Consider the following 17,977-nt stretch of genomic DNA (forward strand, 5'->3'; position numbering starts at 1 on the left):
AGTACTTGTGGCACCTTAGAGACTAACAAATTTATTAGCGCATAAGCTTTTGTGGGCTACAGCCCACTTCATTGGATTTGGCAATTCATCGAATTGGCAATCATGTTGCCCATTCCCTTAGCTTGCCATGGTGGTGTTGCCCTACTCCCTGCAAAATTCCTCGCTATCTTTTCCAGCCTTGCCTATTCTAAATAATTTTTTTATAGATTCCAAGGCCAGAGGGACTATAGTGATCATCAAATCTGACCTCCTGTATAACACAGGCCAGAGAACTCCAAAATATTTCCTAGAGTAGATCTTTTAGAAAATCATCCAATTTTGATTTAAAAATTGTGAGTGATGGTAAATCCTCCCCAACCATTGGGAATGATTTTTCATCATCTGCAAATGTTGCTACCTCATGGCTCACCACTTTTTTCTGGGGATCTTTATTAAATATATTAAATAACTCCAGTCTCGGTTCAGAACCACTGGTCACCTTTCCCCATTATGGAAATTCCACTGTACATCTCAAGGTAAAAAGAGAGAAAGGTCTGTGTCATTGGGTGTATAGAACCCATGCTGGCCTGGTAACCAAGAAATTAAAGCAAGAACTGCCAATCAGCACTGATCCTCATAGCCGCTGCGGGAGAAAAAGAGCTGAGAAGCAGAGGGGTGGGGTGGCTGTCAGAGGAGCAAGCAGGTCAGAGAAAGAGGGTCCTGCCAACAAGCTGGCGAGAAGCCTCCCCAGAGTGACAACAGCTCAAAGAATGGACGACCAGCGCCATGGGCCGCAGAAGCCTATGGAGCCAATGGAAGTAGGAAGGAGCTCAGAGTATTGTAGGAAAATTGTTAAGGACTGATTCTGCCTGCCTGAGTTAAGGGTCCTGGAATCTAGTGGACTCTGGGTGTGCCTGAGTTCCCCTACCAACCCCTTAACAGAGACTTAAAAGCCAAAGGGGGTTCCAGGCCCCTTGAGGAAAGGACCAGATAACCCCTGCCAACCATAAGTGGAAGCCCATACACCCCAGTGGGACAGAAATTAATGTCCTTGCATCCAGAAGGACTATAAAGACCCAGACAAGAAGGGCAGACTGACTGCCCTGTCGATCTGACAAGACTGCGTAACGCCCTGTCTAACCAAAGGGTGGCACTAATGCACTGGGGCACCAGCTCAGGGTCTGTAAACAGGCTTGTGGGCTGCCTTTCAGAAATGCTGCTGCACATGGAGGCAAAGGAGCCAGAGAGGACAGTTTATATCTATATTGATGACCTCTGCTGCTTGTCTGACTTTGGCTGTTTAAAGGGACCCCACTGTGGATCATGATTTCTTGGAAAGTGGCTTGGAGGAAGAGCTTTGAAATGGGAAAGAGCAGCCATTCTTCCTGTATATTAGCTGAGGGAGATTCAGTGACTCGGCACTGGGCTTAGTTTCTGTGTTTTTGTTTTGTCTTTTATTAATACTGAATGCTGCTGAAGAAGACACAAGTTCTGCAACCCCCTCTCAGAGTGAATTCCTGCTAATATAGCATCAGTCATGACTGCTGACTGGCAGTCATTATTATGAGGTATTACCTCATTGTCAAGGCAACACCTGCAAGATAACTGTACAGCAGAGTGGAAATGTAGAATGGAGGTGAGATACAAAGGCTTCTCCCAGCCGGAGCCTATGTACGTGCTGAAATGGTACAATTCTCATGTTCAGGTTGCTTCTGAGCACAATGCTGGTTGTTTGTTTGAGTGTATTAAAGATTATTTTATTATTTACATGGCCCCAAAGGGGTGCTAGTGGTCTATAATAAACTTTACATTTCCCTGGCACCCCAGTCTAAACAGATGACACAATATTGCTCTTCCCTTTAGGTGCGGCAGTCTGCTATGATCATTGTGCCTGCTGTAAAATTGGAAGATTTGCCTGTAGTAATCAAATTCATTCTACATAACATCAAAGCTGTGGATGCAGTAGAGGTACAGTATTTACTCTGTCACAGAGAGGAGACGTACAAATGAGTATTCTTCAGGAACACAAGAATGGCCATGCTGGTATAAACCTGTGGGCAACGTAGTCCAGTGTCCAGCTTGGCAGAGATCAGTGCCTGATTCTTCAGGAGAAGCTGAAATACTCTAATAATACTCCATACTGCTAAGTACTAAACCCCATAAGGAATTTATTCCTGACCCCCGTTGTTGATTCACTTATGCCCTGAAGTGTGAGGATTGAGAGCCCCTCCTGTGCTCTGGGTATTTTTCAAGCCCCTTTGTTATCATTTGTTTTTTAAAATATGTTTTGCAGAAAGTGACAGGAATTTTCTTTAAAGGGCCTTTCCACAAAATTCATGTGTAGTGGACTTACCATCCTGCGCCCCTCTTTCTGTCTCTTTTGCAGCAGGCCCTTTAAATTTCCCTGGTCCAGCTTCAGCTAGGCTGGCTGCAAAAGTCTTTCAAAATAAAATTACCTCAAACACAAAACCTTGATGGCAACCCTACCAGTGCTGTTCAGGAGGGTTGTTTCCCATCCCTCTTCCACAGCCTTGGAAAGGGACTGTGGGTCACCCCTTTCCCTCCTGGGGCTGATGGTCCCTGGCAAACAGTTCCTCTCTATTTTTCCGTTTCACAGTGAGAACAGGGAACTTTTTGTGCTATCTCCCCCTCTTCCCCCCACCCTCCCACCCCCAATGGTTTTTGTCTCGATTGGTTAGATGATTGATTGGGAGGGGAGCCTTGACCCACCCTACACTGCAAGGCTATTGGCTCTGGGCCCTTAAAGAAACAGTCATCTCTTCTCCCTAAAGCCATTTCCCCCATGTCTACCCCTGCTGTCCCCAGGATCATCATTTGGTTGAGACTGTTTGGAACGGGGTAACCTGAGCCCAATTCCTCTTTTCCTCAGAGGACCAGTGTGAGGGGTTGTCACTCCTGGGGTGCAGTCTGGGAGCCGCTGGAACTGCTGTGCTCCCTAACAATTCAGCTGGGATGGCCTCTCTCACACTGCTCTGCTGGTGACTCAGCCAGCCTCTCCAGGCCCTGTTACACCCAACATGACATCAGGTGGCACCACACACCCAACAGAGTTACCTTAGTGCTTTACATAAGCCACTCATGGACAAACAGAGGGCAACAGCCAACTTCCCAGCTCCCAGAATTATACTGTCTTGCTCTGCATAGGATCTGTACCATGCAAGCTTATTAATTAATTCGCTCCCCCCTCAATGTGGGAAAGATATCCAACAGCCTTTGTTTACCAAGCAGAGATTTTCCCATATACTTCACTCAAAATGCATTGGTTAAGATAAATCATAAAACAAATTTATTAACTACAGAAAGATAGATTTTAGCAAACAGATCAAAGCAGATTACCTAGCAAATAAAAAAAATGCAAGCTAAGCCTAATATACTAGATAGATGGGGTTTGAATTAGCAATTTCTCACCCTGACTGATGATACAAGCAGGCTTGCAGATTCTTAAGGCACAAGCTGCATCTGCCTTGCAGCTTGGGTTCTCCTCCCCTATTCCAAATCCTTTGTTTTCCAGAAAGAAAAGGAGTACTAGTGGCACCTTAGAGACTAACCAATTTATTTGAGCATAAGCTTTTGTGAGCTACAGCTCACTTCATCGGATGCATTCAGTGGAAAATACAGTGGGGAGATTTTATATGCACAGAGAACATGAAACAATGGGTGTTACCATACACACTGTAACAGGAGTAATCAGGTAAGGTGAACCATTACCAGCAGGAGAGCTGGGGGGGAGCCTTTTGTAGTGATAACCAAGGTGGGCCATTTCCAGCAGTTAACAGGAACGTCCGAGGAGCAGTCGGGGGGGAATAAGCATGGGGAAATAGTTTTACTTTGTGTAATGACACATCCACTCCCAGTCTCTATTCAAGCCTAAGTTAATTGTATCCAGTTTGCAAATTAATTCCAATTCAGCAGTCTCATTGGAGTCTGTTTTTGAAGTCTTTTTGTTGTAATATTGCGACCTTTAGGTCTGAAATTGAGTGACCAGAGAGATTGAAGTGTTCTCCGACTGGTTTATGAATGTTATAATTCTTAACATCTGATTTGTGTCCATTTATTCTTTTATGTAGAGACTGTCCAGTCTGACCAATGTACATAGCAGAGGAACATTGCTGGCACATGATGACATATATCACATTAGTAGATGTGCAGGTGAACGAGCCTCTGATAGTGTGCCTTATGTGATTAGGCTCTATGATGGTGTCCCCGAATAGATATGTGGACAGAGTTTGCAACGGGCTTTGTTTCAAGGGTAAGTTCCTGGGTTAGTGTTTTTGTTGTGTGGTGTGTGGTTGCTGGTGAGAATTTGCTTCAGGTTGGGGGGCTGTCTGTAAAGACTGGCCTGTCTCCCAAGATCTGTGAGAGTGAGGGATTGTCCTTCAGGATAGGTTGTAGATCCTTGATGATGCATTGGAGAGGTTTTAGTTGGGGGCTGAAGGTGATGGCTTCTGGTGTTCTGTTATTTTCTTTCTTGGGCCTGTCCTGTAGTAGGTGACTTCTGGGTACCCTTCTTGCTCTGTCAATCTGTTTCTTCACTTCAGCAGGTGGGTATTGTAGTTGTAAGAATGCTTGATAGAGATTTTGTAGGTGTTTGTCTCTGTCTGAGGGGTTGGAGCAAATGCAGTTGTATCGTAGAGCTTTGCTGTAGACGATGGATCGTGTGGTGTGGTCTGGTGTGGAGGCATGTAGGTAGGAATAGCGGTCAGTAGGTTTCCGGTATAGGGTGGTGTTTATGTGACCATTGCTTATTAGCACCGTAGTGTCCAGGAGGTGGATCTCTTGTGTGGACTGGTCCAGGCTGAGGTTGATGGTGGGATGGAAATTGTTGAAATCATGGTGGAATTCCTCAAGGGCTTCTTTTCCATGGGTCCAGATGATGAAGATGTCATCAATGTAGCGCAAGTAGAGTAGGGGCATTGGGGGACGAGAGCTGAGGAAGCGTTGTTCTAAGTCAGCCATAAAAATGTTGGCATACTGTGGGGCCATGCGGGTACCCATAGCAGTGCCGCTGATTTGAAGGTATACATTGTCCCCAAATGTGAAATAGTTATGGGTGAGGACAAAGTCACAAAGTTCAGCCACCACGTTTGCCGTGACATTATCGGGGATACTGTTCCTGACTGTCTCCTTACAGTGCGTATGATAACACCCATTTTTTCATGTTCTGTGTGTATATAAATCTCCTCACTATATTTTCCACTGAATGCATCTGATGAAGTGAGCTGTAGCTCACAAAAGCTTATGCTCAAATAAATTGGTTAATCTCTAAGGTGCCACTAGTACTCCTTTTCTTTTTGCGAGTACAGTCTAACACGGCTGCTACTCTGAAACCTTGTTTTCCAGAGTTTCTTTCAGGAGTTGAGTTGTGGGGGAGTGAAGACAAATCATGATGTCACTCCCCACCTTATATATTCTTTCCATATGGTGGGAACCCTTTATTTCAAGCTAAGTTCCCAGCTCAGTTTGTGGAAAAATTCAGGAATTTAGTGTCACGTGGTCTGGTCACATGACCTTGCATCGCCTTGCTGAGCCATAGCAGCCGTTATTCATAGGCTGTCTGAAGCCTTCCCAGGAAGGCTCACCAGGTGGGGGCTAAGCTTCTTCTAAGGCCTATTGTTTCCCTTAATGACCCATTACCTTGAATAGGCCCTTCACAATCAGCTGTCTGAACTGGAAGCATCTTGCCTAGTGGGTGTCACCCAGGTGTAACCACATGTGAAATACAGATACATAGTCAATATTCATAACTCCAGATACAAAAATGATATATGCATACAAATGGGATAATCATATTCAGCAAATTATAACTTTTCCAAAGACACCCCACATGACACATCTTGTAGAAAATGCATCATATAATTATGTCATAATCATACCACAATGATGAATATGGGGTACAGTGTCACAATCAGTGTACCTCGCTACGGTCTGTAATATTGTCTCTGGGGATTCTACATAATTGTCTTTATTTTTCTTTCACCTTTCTCTATCCCTCAAATCTATCCATTGATATGACAAATGCTCTAACAAATGTGCCTGTCTGTTATAAATGACTGTACTCTGCAGGTGATTTCTGCCCTTCGCAAGAACTTGGATCTGTCGTCATGTATTTTACCTCTGCAGATACTGTCTTCCCAGAGCAAGCTCAAAAGCCAGCCACAAACGAGGTATTTGCATTGTATCTGCATGATTCTGCTTGGTTTCTGCATGGGAACGATGGGACAAAAGGACTTCGATTCTATTTTCTGAGGCTTCTCAGTTGGGTTTAGTTACATACACTAGCATCATTTGGCCAGGTTGCTATCTCTGCTGGCATCCTCAGTACTTTAGCCAAGTGTCCCTTCCAGCCAGCATCATTACAATCACATCCCTGTGTCTGCTCCCTATCCTGTCCAGAGGCATCCTCCACCGTCCCACTGCAGCGTCTCTTCCAGCCAGCACCGCACCCTTGCCGTTGTGCTGGCACATCCATTCTGGCTTGTGCTGCTGTGATTTCATCCTCCATCACCCTGGCTGGCATTTGCACCCAGGACTAGCCTTGGCTGGGATGATTTAGTTGGTGTTGGTCCTGCTTTGAGCAGGGGATTGGACTAGATCGGGGGTCTCAAACTCAATTTACCTTAGGGCCAGTGCCAGTCCTCAAATCCTCCCAGCAGGCCAGTAATGTTACTCATGTTGCCCAGAACCTGCCCCCCAAAACCCCCCCCACCTGCTAAGGCTCTGGGAGGGAGTTTGGGTGGGGGAGGAGGTCTGGGGTAGGGGATTGGGGTGCAGGCTCTGGGAGGGAGTTTGGGTGGGGGAGGGGGTCTGAGGTGCAGACTCTGGGGTGGAGTTTGGCTGCTGGGTGCAAGCGGTGGGGTTGTAGGCTCTGGGAGGGAGGAGCACAGCGGGAGAGGGAGAGAGTGTTGGGGGAGGGGGTGTGGGGGGATGGGGTGGGGCTGCAGGCTCTGGGAGGGGGTCGGGGGTGCGGCGCTTACCTGGGGCTCCAAGACGGGGCAGGCCAGGGGGCCTCCGTGTGCTGCTGCCCCCAGGCACCGTCTCTGCAGCTTCCCATTGGCCGCAGGGGCGCTTGGGGTGGGGAGCAGCGCGCGGAGGCACAGCCCTGTCTCAGGGCCACAGGGAGGGGCTGGCAGACATGTGGAGCGAACAGGCAGACGCCATTCAGCTCCGCTGTGCTGCCGGGGCCCCGGGCCATTGTAAATTGCCTGAGCAGGGGAGCGCCCAGGGGCGGCAGGTGGGGCCAAGGGAGAGCCCCGGCCCCAAAACTGCTGGAGCCCCACGGGCCACATTGGGGAGGTTCATGGGCCACAGATGGGCCGTGAGTTTGAGGCTCTTGGACTAGATGACCTGAGGTCTCTTCCAACCCTAATATTCTATGGTTCACTGCCACCTCATCCCTGTCCCTCTGCCACCACATGGTCCCTGGCTGGTACTGCTGCTGCTGCACGCATCTCTTCCTACCTGTCCTGCCTTCACTGTGATTCTAGACAGCATTGCTTTCACTCCATCCCTGCCATCGCCTCCCTTCTAGCAGGCGGTGCTGCAGCTGCTCCTCTTAGTGCTGAGTTGACCTGTACCTGTTATGACAAGACTCACGTAACAGATGAGCAATTCTGTTCCTCTCTGGTTGTTTGCAGTTCCTCCACAAGCCAAGTGAGCAGCAGCCAGAACTGTGTCAAGCTCCTCTTTGATGTGATAAAGTTGGCTGTGAGATTTCAGAAAGGCATTTCTGAAGCTTGGATTAAGGTCAGATTGTGCTCTCCAGGGTTTCTCTGATTTGTAATGTAATTAGAACATTAACTGTAGATTTCCTCACTTGCAAATATAGTTTCACAAAACTATCTAGTGTTACACTTTTATCCCTGAAAGTACTGATACTATCCTTTTTCTGTGGTATTGATACTTTGCACTTTTCAGCTGCAAATCTCAAAGTGCTCTCAAGACTGTGGGTAAGCAGTACAAGCCTCGTTCTACAAAGCAAGAACCTGAAACACAGGTGAAGCCCAAGAGTGTATTTTAAAATGAGCACTTTTTTGTAAATTTGTGCTTTAGCTTATCTGGGCCTCAGTCTCCTCATCTGTGAAGTGGGGGGTAATGATAATGCTGTTCTTCATAAGGATTAGCTTGGTAATTGACGTTTGTAATGTGCTATTGAAATGTCCAGCAGGGACTGCTCCTGTAGAGGGCTTAAAGTTAAATTTTTAATGATGGGCTGGGGTATAAACTATGAGGCTGGACTCGGTTTCTTGTTCCCAATTCTTAGTTTATTATTCAGGATTTCAGTTCCTTTGTCAAAGGCTGAAGTTGTTTAAGAGTATCCTCAATCAGACTGTAAATTTGCACATTTATTCATGTGGGAGGATGTAGGAGTGGAGGGAAAGAGCAGATCTTAAAAGAATAACTGGATGAAGTCAGGCATCCTGTGATGTAAGGTGTTCAGATGCAAGTGGAGATGCTCCTCAGGATCTGTGCAAGAATGAGGGAAAAACTGAGGAATCATTGAAGAAATTTGAGGAAAATATACTGTGCTGCAAATTTTACATGGCATGGTGGCTAGAATTTTATTTTATTTTTTTAAGGGAATTGTTCTGTTCCTCAATGAAGACATTATTGTTGCTCTGGAAAAATTTCATACAGGGAGGTGAGGGAGGGGGAGCTACCTTTTAATGAGAGCTCTAGGAACTGCCTCCAGACTCTGCAGTATTCAATGCAATCCAGGATCCTGGATTGATGGGTTTGCAGAGAAGAGAAACTGACAATATTTCTTATGGTATCTGCCTGGCCACTCTGGTCATTTCCAGTGTATAGGATGTGTGGGTTTTGAAGTCTGTTATTACTGTACGCTATTCATAGAATCATAGGACCGGAAGGGGCCTCAAGAGGTCATCTAGTCCAGTCTCCTGCACTCATGGCAGGACTAGGTATTATCTAGACCATCCCTGACAGGTGTTTGTCTAACCTGCTCTTAAGAAACTCCAATGGTGGAGATTCCACAACCTCCCTAGGCAATTTATTCCAGTGCTTAACCACCCTGATAGTTAGGAATGTCCAACCTAAACCTCCCTTGCTGCAGTTGAAGCCTATTGCTTCTTGTCCTATCCACAGAAGTTAAGAAGAATGATATTGTAACTATTTGTTTATTTCTTTCCTCCTTAGGCTATTGAGAACACTGTTTCTGTGTCTGACCATAAGGTAATGCCTCTCTTGACTCTTCCTGTGCTGTAGCTGTTCTGTGTTATGAGCGTCTGTCTTGGACACACACTAGCAAGGGCACTTGCTTCCTCTACAGCAACAGGATTGGAGGTTTTGCTATGGAGATCAGGAACTGCCATTGATCAAGAGATCTTGTGGGTCTCCATGCATTTGTTCTCTCCATGTTTTTAACTGGGTTTGCTCTGAATTGTATTTACACCTGAACATTCTTAATAACAAATGCATCCAGCCCAGTCTGAAAGTCATGTGAGAGACGGTTCCTCTGAATCCACCTCCCTCCTCGACCTGTGGTACTAGAGTCTGACCAGTCAGTTAAGTGACTTATTGAGCCCCGAACTTTCTCTGTAGAGCTGATAAAAAATGTATGGTTCTTTTTAGTCTTTATTTTCCTTTGTGTTCTGCAGCCCAGCATCTTCCCCCAATTCTGGACATCTCAGCTGCTCTTGACTCTCTGCAACACACAGACGTGGATGAGCATTTTGGCGCCACACGCTCTGGTCACGCCCCCTCCCCCCTGTGTCCCCACTTGCTGCCAGATTCTCTATCTCTGTGGCAGTGGCTGTTCCTTTTGCTCCTGCCCTTACTCCTTCTATTTTAACATTTCTGCCTTGTTCTTTGGGCAGTGGGGAGCAGGGTTCTCCCTCCCTGAGCCTTCACTGCAAAGTTTCCCCACTGGCTCCTCTGCCCCTTACAGGCATGGCCAAGCAGCAAAGAGAGCACTGAGTCAAATCCAAGCAGTGCTTGGTTTGTGAGGTAGCCTTCCCAGGCTCAGCAGACAATGAGTTGTGCCCAGCCTGCACCCAGCCTTCTGTCCCTAATTTTGTTAGGTCCGGGGGCTACAAGTCAGAGAGGTAAGTGGAGTTCCTACCAATGTTCCCTCTAATTTTTTCTATCCATGTGCGGAATGAATTTTGTTATCTGCACCAAATTATCGAGGAAATGTGTGGATGTGCTCCACCAGGAAGTAGAAACAAAAAACCTAGATATAATATATATTTTAAAAAATTTACCATAGGAATAATTACGTCAGCCAGGACAGGTTAGGCATTTTAAATTTAAGTGTAAGAGAGAAATGAAAATGATGAAATGCATAGACCAGTCAAAAAACTCAAAAACAGCACTTTGAAAGAATAAAATTACAGAGAATATATGTGCATTGCAGGAAGAATCAAGAAGTAACAATAACAACAATAATTCAAGTATGTGTTGGGAGGTGTCTGTGAAAGACAGTGTGTGTGTGTGAGTGAGAGAGAGAGAGACACATGCGCGCACACAGAGGCACACAGTCGGCCTTTCATTTATCCATTAAGACTTGTTCTTAGTAGCTGTCATGTCCGCGAGGAGGGAGAGTCGGAGCTGGCAGCCTTATCCATACATGAGTCTTACTGGGTATTCCATGAGGTCAGGCTGGGGCTCGGGACACCAGCATCCTTTTTTGTTAAGGTAAATTCCTCCTTCCACATTTCCCAAGAGGCTGTGCTTCCTTGGTTCTGTCTAAAACCACAACATCCATATGAACGAGTAGCCTCCTCCAGGATGCCTCCTCGTTCCCTCAGGGCAGCTTAGCAAATGGCCCCTCACCTCACTCTATGAGCTTATCATGTAGTCCCTAACCATAGTTTATTAACAAAACGAAGTGCAAAAATCTATAACTCCAAAGTCCTGAAACACAGTCCATGTCACCCCAGTGCATGTAGATTTTAAAACCCAGCTTTGTTGTCACTGGACTCTTGTCAGTCCTCCTCTGCCCCTCTGCCAGGACGGTCACCCCAGCTCTTACTTCTGGGGTTCCACCCTGCTCTTCCCAGACTCTCTGCTGGGAGCATCCGTCATTCTCCCTGGCCCTCTCATGACTCCTCCAAGGACCAGCTTTTTGGTGAGGAAATGTATGCAGTCCCCTTCTTTCCCTCTCTTCACCCCTCTCTGGCCCTTGACTCCAGCTCTCTAGCTTAGAGCCAGCAGGTATCTCCCTCTGCTCCTTCTGCTCTCTGGCCCTCTCCTCTTTGGCTTGGGGACACCAGCCAGCAAACCTCTCTTGCTGCTCTCCTGCCTTCAGCCCTCTCCCAGGAACCACCTTCCCTCTCTGGCAGCTCTCCTCTTCTGCTCTTCCTGACTGAACCAGTCTGCCTTGCTTCACCAGGTCTCTTTCTCACCAGGCCTCTTATAGCCTCCAGGTGCTGCCCTCTTAATTGGCCCCACTGGGGGCTCCTGGACTGGAACAAGAGATCTCAGTTTGGTTTCATTTAATGGGCAAGCTACTCTGTTATAATCCAACTGAAAAGATGTGGTGCACCTTGGATGTTGGAAGAGCATTGAAAATCTCTCTCAAACATACAGAATTGGGCTCTCTATTTGTGTCCTTCCACCCAAAATGCCAGGGACTCAGAGCTTCCAATTCCTTCATTGATAGATGGATTAGACTATGTATTGTGGAAGCCTATAAATCATTAGAGGTTCCTGTCCCAGAAGGGATTAAGGTACACTCCACGAGATCCTTAGCAACCTCATGGGTGGAATGACCAAGTGGGTTCAGTTCAGAAATTTGCAAAGTGGCCCTTGGTCTACAGCTAACATCTATGTTAAGCACTACAGCGTGGACCTTCTGTCTTCTGCGTGACGCCTCTTTTGGCAGGATGGTGCTGCAGGCTTTCGAGAAAGCTCACAAAAAGGCAGGTACTTTTTTCCTCTTGAAGTTTTGTTTCATAACCCTCCCTACATCTGTTCACTGCTTGTTACTTCCCAAACATCCAGAATCGTGGGAGATGCAGGGCTGCAGAATGGAAGATTTCTTGATGATGATTTCCTTTCTGCTAGCAGGGTCTCCCACAATTCTACCCACCCTGAATGTTTCATGAGTCAAAGATAAGATGTTAAGTGGAATCGTTACAATGAGACAGTGCCTGTCTACAACTTAAAAGCATTCCTTGATCTAATGTACATAGTTATTTCATTATCTCTGGAATATTTGTTAACAATATTATGCAACTGTTAGAGCTCGGGACTAACTCATTTGGCACCAAGGGGGAGCAGAAGGAGCAGGGCCTGATTGTGTGGCACCAAAATGCTGATCTGCCTCCTATGAGCTGCAGAGAGAGGAGAGCAGCCGAGAACTGTGGGACACACTGCTAGCAGAAAGGAAATATCGGTAAGAAATTTTCTGTTCCACTGCATAATGGATATATGATTAGTGATTATTTTCTCTGTGAAAGGTTCTGGACCTGATCGTTCTGCTGCTAATCCATACTACAAACACCAAGAGCAGGAAGCAAATTGAGAGAGTGCTGAGGAACAAGATTCCACTGGGCTGTGTGCCAGAGCAGCTGCTACAGAGCGCCTTCCGAAATCACTCACTGGTGAGTACTGCTGCTACTTTAAGATTCTGCACACTGGGAGCATGCCCCTTTCCACCTCCTGGGATATGGCAGATTGTTTCTAACCCAGTAAAGAGCTGAATCACAAAGACCCACTTGCAGAGCTTGTCTCGTGGGCCTTGTCGACCTTCCTGTGACTTCCCAAAATTTGCTGGAGAAGAACTGCCCTCCTCTGCCCTGCAGCATAGGGTAGGTTTCTGGTTCTGCAGATCTTAGGAAGCCCTTTTGCCCTCTGTCTCCCCACCACAAGTGTCCCCCTCCTCCAAGGCCTGACATGCTGCTCTGCCTCACATTTTTCTTAGACTTTACATTTTTAAACCCATACCTTCTTGCAAGTATAAAATGGTCTGCATTTAGACATGTACGTGTGTCAAGTCCCATTTTACACTGGTGCATCATGTCTGCATGAAGAGTTTGCATCATAGAATCATAGAATATCAGGGTTTGAAGGGACCTCAGGAGGTCATCTAGTCCAACCCCCTGCTCAAAGCATGACCAATCCCCAATTTTTCCCCATGACCCCTAAATGGCCCCCTCAGGGATTGAAGTCACAACCCTGGGTTTAACAGGCCAATGCTCAAACCACTGAGATATCCCTCCCCCAAGAGTGCAGCTGTGCTCTGTTGCTGAAAAAAAGCTTTTGTGTGGATAAGTTTTCATTGTTTTGAAAGCAAAACAGGCCTATAGAGAGCACAAATCTAAGTGGGAATCTGTTATGGCGTCAGCCTGTATCTAGGAGGTGGAAGAGTCAGAGGCCAGGGAATCACATGCTAAACTAACTATGGATCTTGAGAATAAAGAGCAGTGCTCCTCAAGTTGGAACTCATAAAATGAGGGATGGAAGCTTTGAAAGCAAATAGTAATGATGGGAATCTTATGTCTCTGTCATGATGTCTGTCTTTCAGGTTATCAAAGACTTCTTCCCATCAATCCTGTCACTGGCTCAGACCTTTCTGCACTCTGCTGATCCATGTGTCGTCTCCTTTGGCAGCTGCATGTACAAGCAAGCATTTTCAGCCTTTGACTCTTACTGTCAGCAGGTATATTTTGAAATATATAATAGCATATACTTTTACTCTGTTAAACACGAGTTCTGACAGGACTGCAGACCAAAGTAAGAACGTCAAAAAAACCTGGAGATCAATGAATCCTCTACATAGGAGTTACAGATATTTCCACCTTGTTTTGTACAATATCTTTCACTCAAACTGCTTCTGAAAATGTTATATAAACTCAATAATGTAGATACAAAGTTAAATAATAAATGGAGAAACAAGTTGAGGTGTGAGTAGGGGAGAACATCTATGCTTTCAAAAACAACGAGTCCGGTGGCACCTTAAAGACTAACAGATTTATTTGGGCATAAGTTTTTCGTTGGTAAAAAACCACTTCTTCAGATGCATGGAGTGAAAATTACAAATGCAGGCATTATATACTGACACATGAAGAGAAGGGACTTACCTCACAAGTGGAAAACCAGTGTTGACAGGGACATGTTGATCAGGGTGGATGTAGTCCACTCCCAATAATTGATGAGGAGGTGTCAATTCCAGGAGAGGCAAAATTGCTTTTGTAATGAGCCAGCCACTCCCAGTCCCTATTCAAGTCCAAATTAATGGTGTTAAATTTGCAAATGAATTTTAGTTCTGCAGCTTCTTTTTGAAGTCTGTTTCTGAAGTTTTTTTGTTCAGGTATAGCTACTTTTAAATCTCTTATAGAATTTCCAAGAAGATTGAAGTGTTCTCCTACTGGCTTTCAGTTTATATGAACTGGGATGGTGAGTCAGGAAGCTGTTTACGGTGGCAGGAGCTGGAAAGAAAATGACTGTCAGCAGTAGTGCCAGACTTTAAGGAGTAACATGGAGGAGACCAGCGCTAAATTAAGTAGAGTGAGCAGACAGAGAAGCTGATAGAGAAAAAGTCTAGGAAAGCAACTGGAAACCCATGGAGGGTTTGTGAATCAAGAAAGTCAATTTTGAACTGTATCTGGTACAGTAACTCCTCGCTTAACGTTGTAGTTATGTTCCTGAAAAATGGAACTTTAAGCAAAACGATGTTAAGCTAATCCAATTTCCCCATAAGAATTAATGTAAATAGGGGGGGTTAGGTTCCACGGAAATTTTTTTCACCAGACTAAAAACATCTATCTAATCTATCTATCCACACAGTATAAGTTTTAAACAATTTAATACCGTACACAGCAATGATGAACTAGCACTCGGCTGAGCCCTCAAGGGTTAACACATTGTTGTGAATGTAGCCGCACACTCTACAAGGCAGCACGAATGGAGGGAGGGGAGACAGCATGGCACACAGAGACAGAGACACACACCCTGTGTCGGGGGGAGAGAGAGAGAGAGGTGCGCATTGCCCCTTTAAGTATGCTGACATCACTCTAAATACATTGCCTTTTTAAGTCTATCAGGAAGTTGAGACACCAGCTGTGACCAGCAAGCTCTCTCCGTCCGGAGCCCTGTCGAGTCCCCACCCTGCTCTGTGTGGAGAAGGGATAAGTGGGGAGCAAGAGCAGGGGGGAAGGGGACATTAGCCACCCTCTTACAAGCACAGCAAGCAGGAGGCTCCTGGGAGCAGCTCCAAGGCAGAGGGCAGAAGCAGCACATGGCAGTCAGGGGAGGGACAAGTGAACTGCCAGCAATTGATAGCCTGCTGGGCGGCTGCCGCACAGGGAACTTAGGGGAGCAGGGAGCTGATATGGGGGCTGCCGGTCCGCCCTGGTTCCAAGCCCCCACCAGCTAGCTGCAATGGGCTGCTCTTCCTGCAAGCAGTGGACAAAGCAGGCAGCTGCCAAGAAACGTTATAAGGAAGCATTGCGCAACTTTAAACGAGCATGTTCCCAACGTTAACTGGGACGACTTTAAGTGAGGAGTTACTGTATTGTTAAGGGCTGAAGGCTGGAATGTCATTGCCTCAGTAATGCTATTTGGTCTGCCCAGTGCTTCTGTCTTGGAACTCCAATTTTATCAGTACTAACAGCAGATAAGACAGCCTGCTAATTCAGCAGACCTTTACTCATAAATAGAGATCACAGGCCCTGTGCAGTGACAAAGGCCCTTGGCCAGGTTTATTGCTCTCAAGGCACAGTCCTAGTGCCCTGGCTCTACAGGTACATTAACACATGAGTGCCCAGAGGCAAGGAGTAGCTCAGTCAGTAGCAGGAATCTCTGCTGTCCCCTAGGCCACACAAAGAGTTAAGGTGAGATATCCTGACATTTATAGACTGAGGGTATGTCTACACTACCTGCCGGATCGGCGGGTAGTGATCGATCGATCAGGGATCGATTTATCACATCTAGTGTAGACGCAATATATTGATCCCCGATTGCTCGGCCATCGACTCCTGTACTCTACCACGGCGAGAGGCGGAAGCGGAGTCGATGGGGGAGCGGCAGCAGTCGACTCCGCGCCGTGAGGACGTGAGGTAAGTCTACCTAAGATATGTCGACTTCAGCTATGCTATTCTCGTAGCTGAAGTTGTGTATCTTAGGTCAATCTCCCCCCCTCTCCCCAACCCCCGAGTGTAGACCAGGCCTGAGACAAACAACTGGGATAAACAACTTAAACACCATCTTATGTGTTTTATGACATCTGTTTATTACCTCCCCTTGTTCCTGATATCTCGGACAAAACATCCCTATTCATTATTTTGTCAAACCATCTTATCTTGTAGTAGATTGGGATGTATCTGTACTAGCTGGAATATATTTAGTGCCTAGTACACTTGCAACAACTTTGCTAAGTTCATGTACTGGGCAGTGAACTTCTTTAATCCATGGCCTGGCTTTGGTTCACAGCCTCTGGTTCAGGCCTTAGATCTTGCACCAGGCCCAGTGTTCCAGGCTCTCTCTCTTTTCTTCTTCTACTACTACTACTACTGGAAATGACTGAGAAGTCAGTGAAGCTGTGTGAGATTGGAGGTGATCTTCTTTCACTTGATGAGGCAGGGAGAAGCATTCTGCATGTACCAGAATCTGGAAAGATGAGACCTGGGAAGAGTGTGGATCAGGAAGACACAGCAGTGCAAGCATGAATGCAGAAGGGAAACACACAATTACATACAGAGCCAAAGGCTTTTGGAAAACTGGAAATCAGGCTAAAGGATAAGAGCAAGATTGGGGACATTGGATGTGCTCTGAACTGAGAAGGGAATTAGAAGAGATGCAGTTGAATTTCAAGATGACTTTCTGGTTTTGAAACGTTTCTTTATGTGAATGAATCTGAGACAAAGCTACAGATTTTCTTGTTCAAGACTGGCAGAAATACAGGTGTCAAAAGAAATGTACAGTTGAGTACTGCAAAGGACAGGTTAAGATGATCAAAAGAGAAAGCAGATATGAAATCAGAGGGCTAAGAACTGAACTCTGTGGGGAGTACTGAGGAGGATGAATTAGTTACTATTTGTATAGTACTTTGAAGATAAAAATTGTTCTATAGAGGACATGCCAACCAAGTATTCTTGTGATGGGGCCACTTGGGACACAGATAGAGCATCTGGATAGGGATGAGTAGGACCATGGCAGACGGGAATCATATGTGGAAGGTTCCCCCCCCCCCCAGATGCAACCTGGAACTGGGGTACCACTGAGCCCCCTGACCCACCAGCCTGGGCTCCCTCTCACACTGTACAGCTGTAACAAGCTGAAAAGCCCTCCAGCCTGCACTTTCACCAGTATACATACAGGTAGAGGCACACACAGTTACAAGCAGGCTCTCTGACCAGCCTCTGCATAGGAAGGCTACTACCAGCTCCTCAGGCATGCACCCCCTTTGAAGTATAAACCCAAAATTATACCGTATTGCGTGGCACACGGAACTGTACAGTGTAAGCTCATAAAATTCACCCCCCTCTCTCAATTTGGAAAGGATTATGCAACAGCCTTTTGCCCCTGAGTTATGATTCCCACACACTTCACTCCAACTCACTGGTTTAGATAAAGCAAAAACAAGTTTACTAGCTACAAAAGATAGATTTTAAGTGATAGCAAACAAATCAAAGCAGATTACCTAGAAAATAAACAAAAAACACAAACTAAGCTTAATACATTAAATAGATTCGATATGAATAGCAGATTCTCACGCTAAGAGATGATACAAGGAGGCTGCAGATTCTTAAGGGGCAAGCTGCACTTGCTTTACAGCTTGGAATCCCCAGTTGTTTCATTCACAGGCTAAAAATCTCTTTAGCCTGCGTCCAGCACTTCCTGCAGTTCAGTATTTGTTCTTCAGGTGTTTTTCAGGAATCTTCTTGTGTGGGGAGCGAAGAACACTAGATGATGTCGCTTCTTATATAGCTTTTGCATATGGCAGGAACACTTTGTTCTCAAAGTTTGGTTCCCAGAGCAGTCTGTGGAAAAATACTGACATCCCAAGATGACATGT

The 17,977-nt window shown here is 46.0% G+C and overlaps 1 protein-coding gene across 7 annotated transcripts in view; it reads left to right on the plus strand.

Moving 5' to 3' along the window:
- FANCD2 (FA complementation group D2) overlaps positions 1 to 17,977 on the plus strand; it is a 188,664-nt gene that overhangs the window by 29,557 nt on the left and 141,130 nt on the right. For all 7 annotated transcript variants that reach the window (XM_073352723.1, XM_073352724.1, XM_073352719.1 and 4 more), the window contains exons 11-16: positions 1,843 to 1,947; positions 6,064 to 6,164; positions 7,635 to 7,743; positions 9,154 to 9,189; positions 12,420 to 12,563; positions 13,487 to 13,621. In XM_073352723.1, coding sequence (XP_073208824.1) covers positions 1,843 to 1,947; positions 6,064 to 6,164; positions 7,635 to 7,743; positions 9,154 to 9,189; positions 12,420 to 12,563; positions 13,487 to 13,621 — 630 coding nt within the window. The remainder of the gene's footprint in view (positions 1 to 1,842; positions 1,948 to 6,063; positions 6,165 to 7,634; positions 7,744 to 9,153; positions 9,190 to 12,419; positions 12,564 to 13,486; positions 13,622 to 17,977) is intronic.

The sequence above is a fragment of the Lepidochelys kempii genome, chromosome 7 (genome assembly GCF_965140265.1).
Source record: "Lepidochelys kempii isolate rLepKem1 chromosome 7, rLepKem1.hap2, whole genome shotgun sequence".
NCBI lineage: Eukaryota > Metazoa > Chordata > Testudines > Cheloniidae > Lepidochelys > Lepidochelys kempii.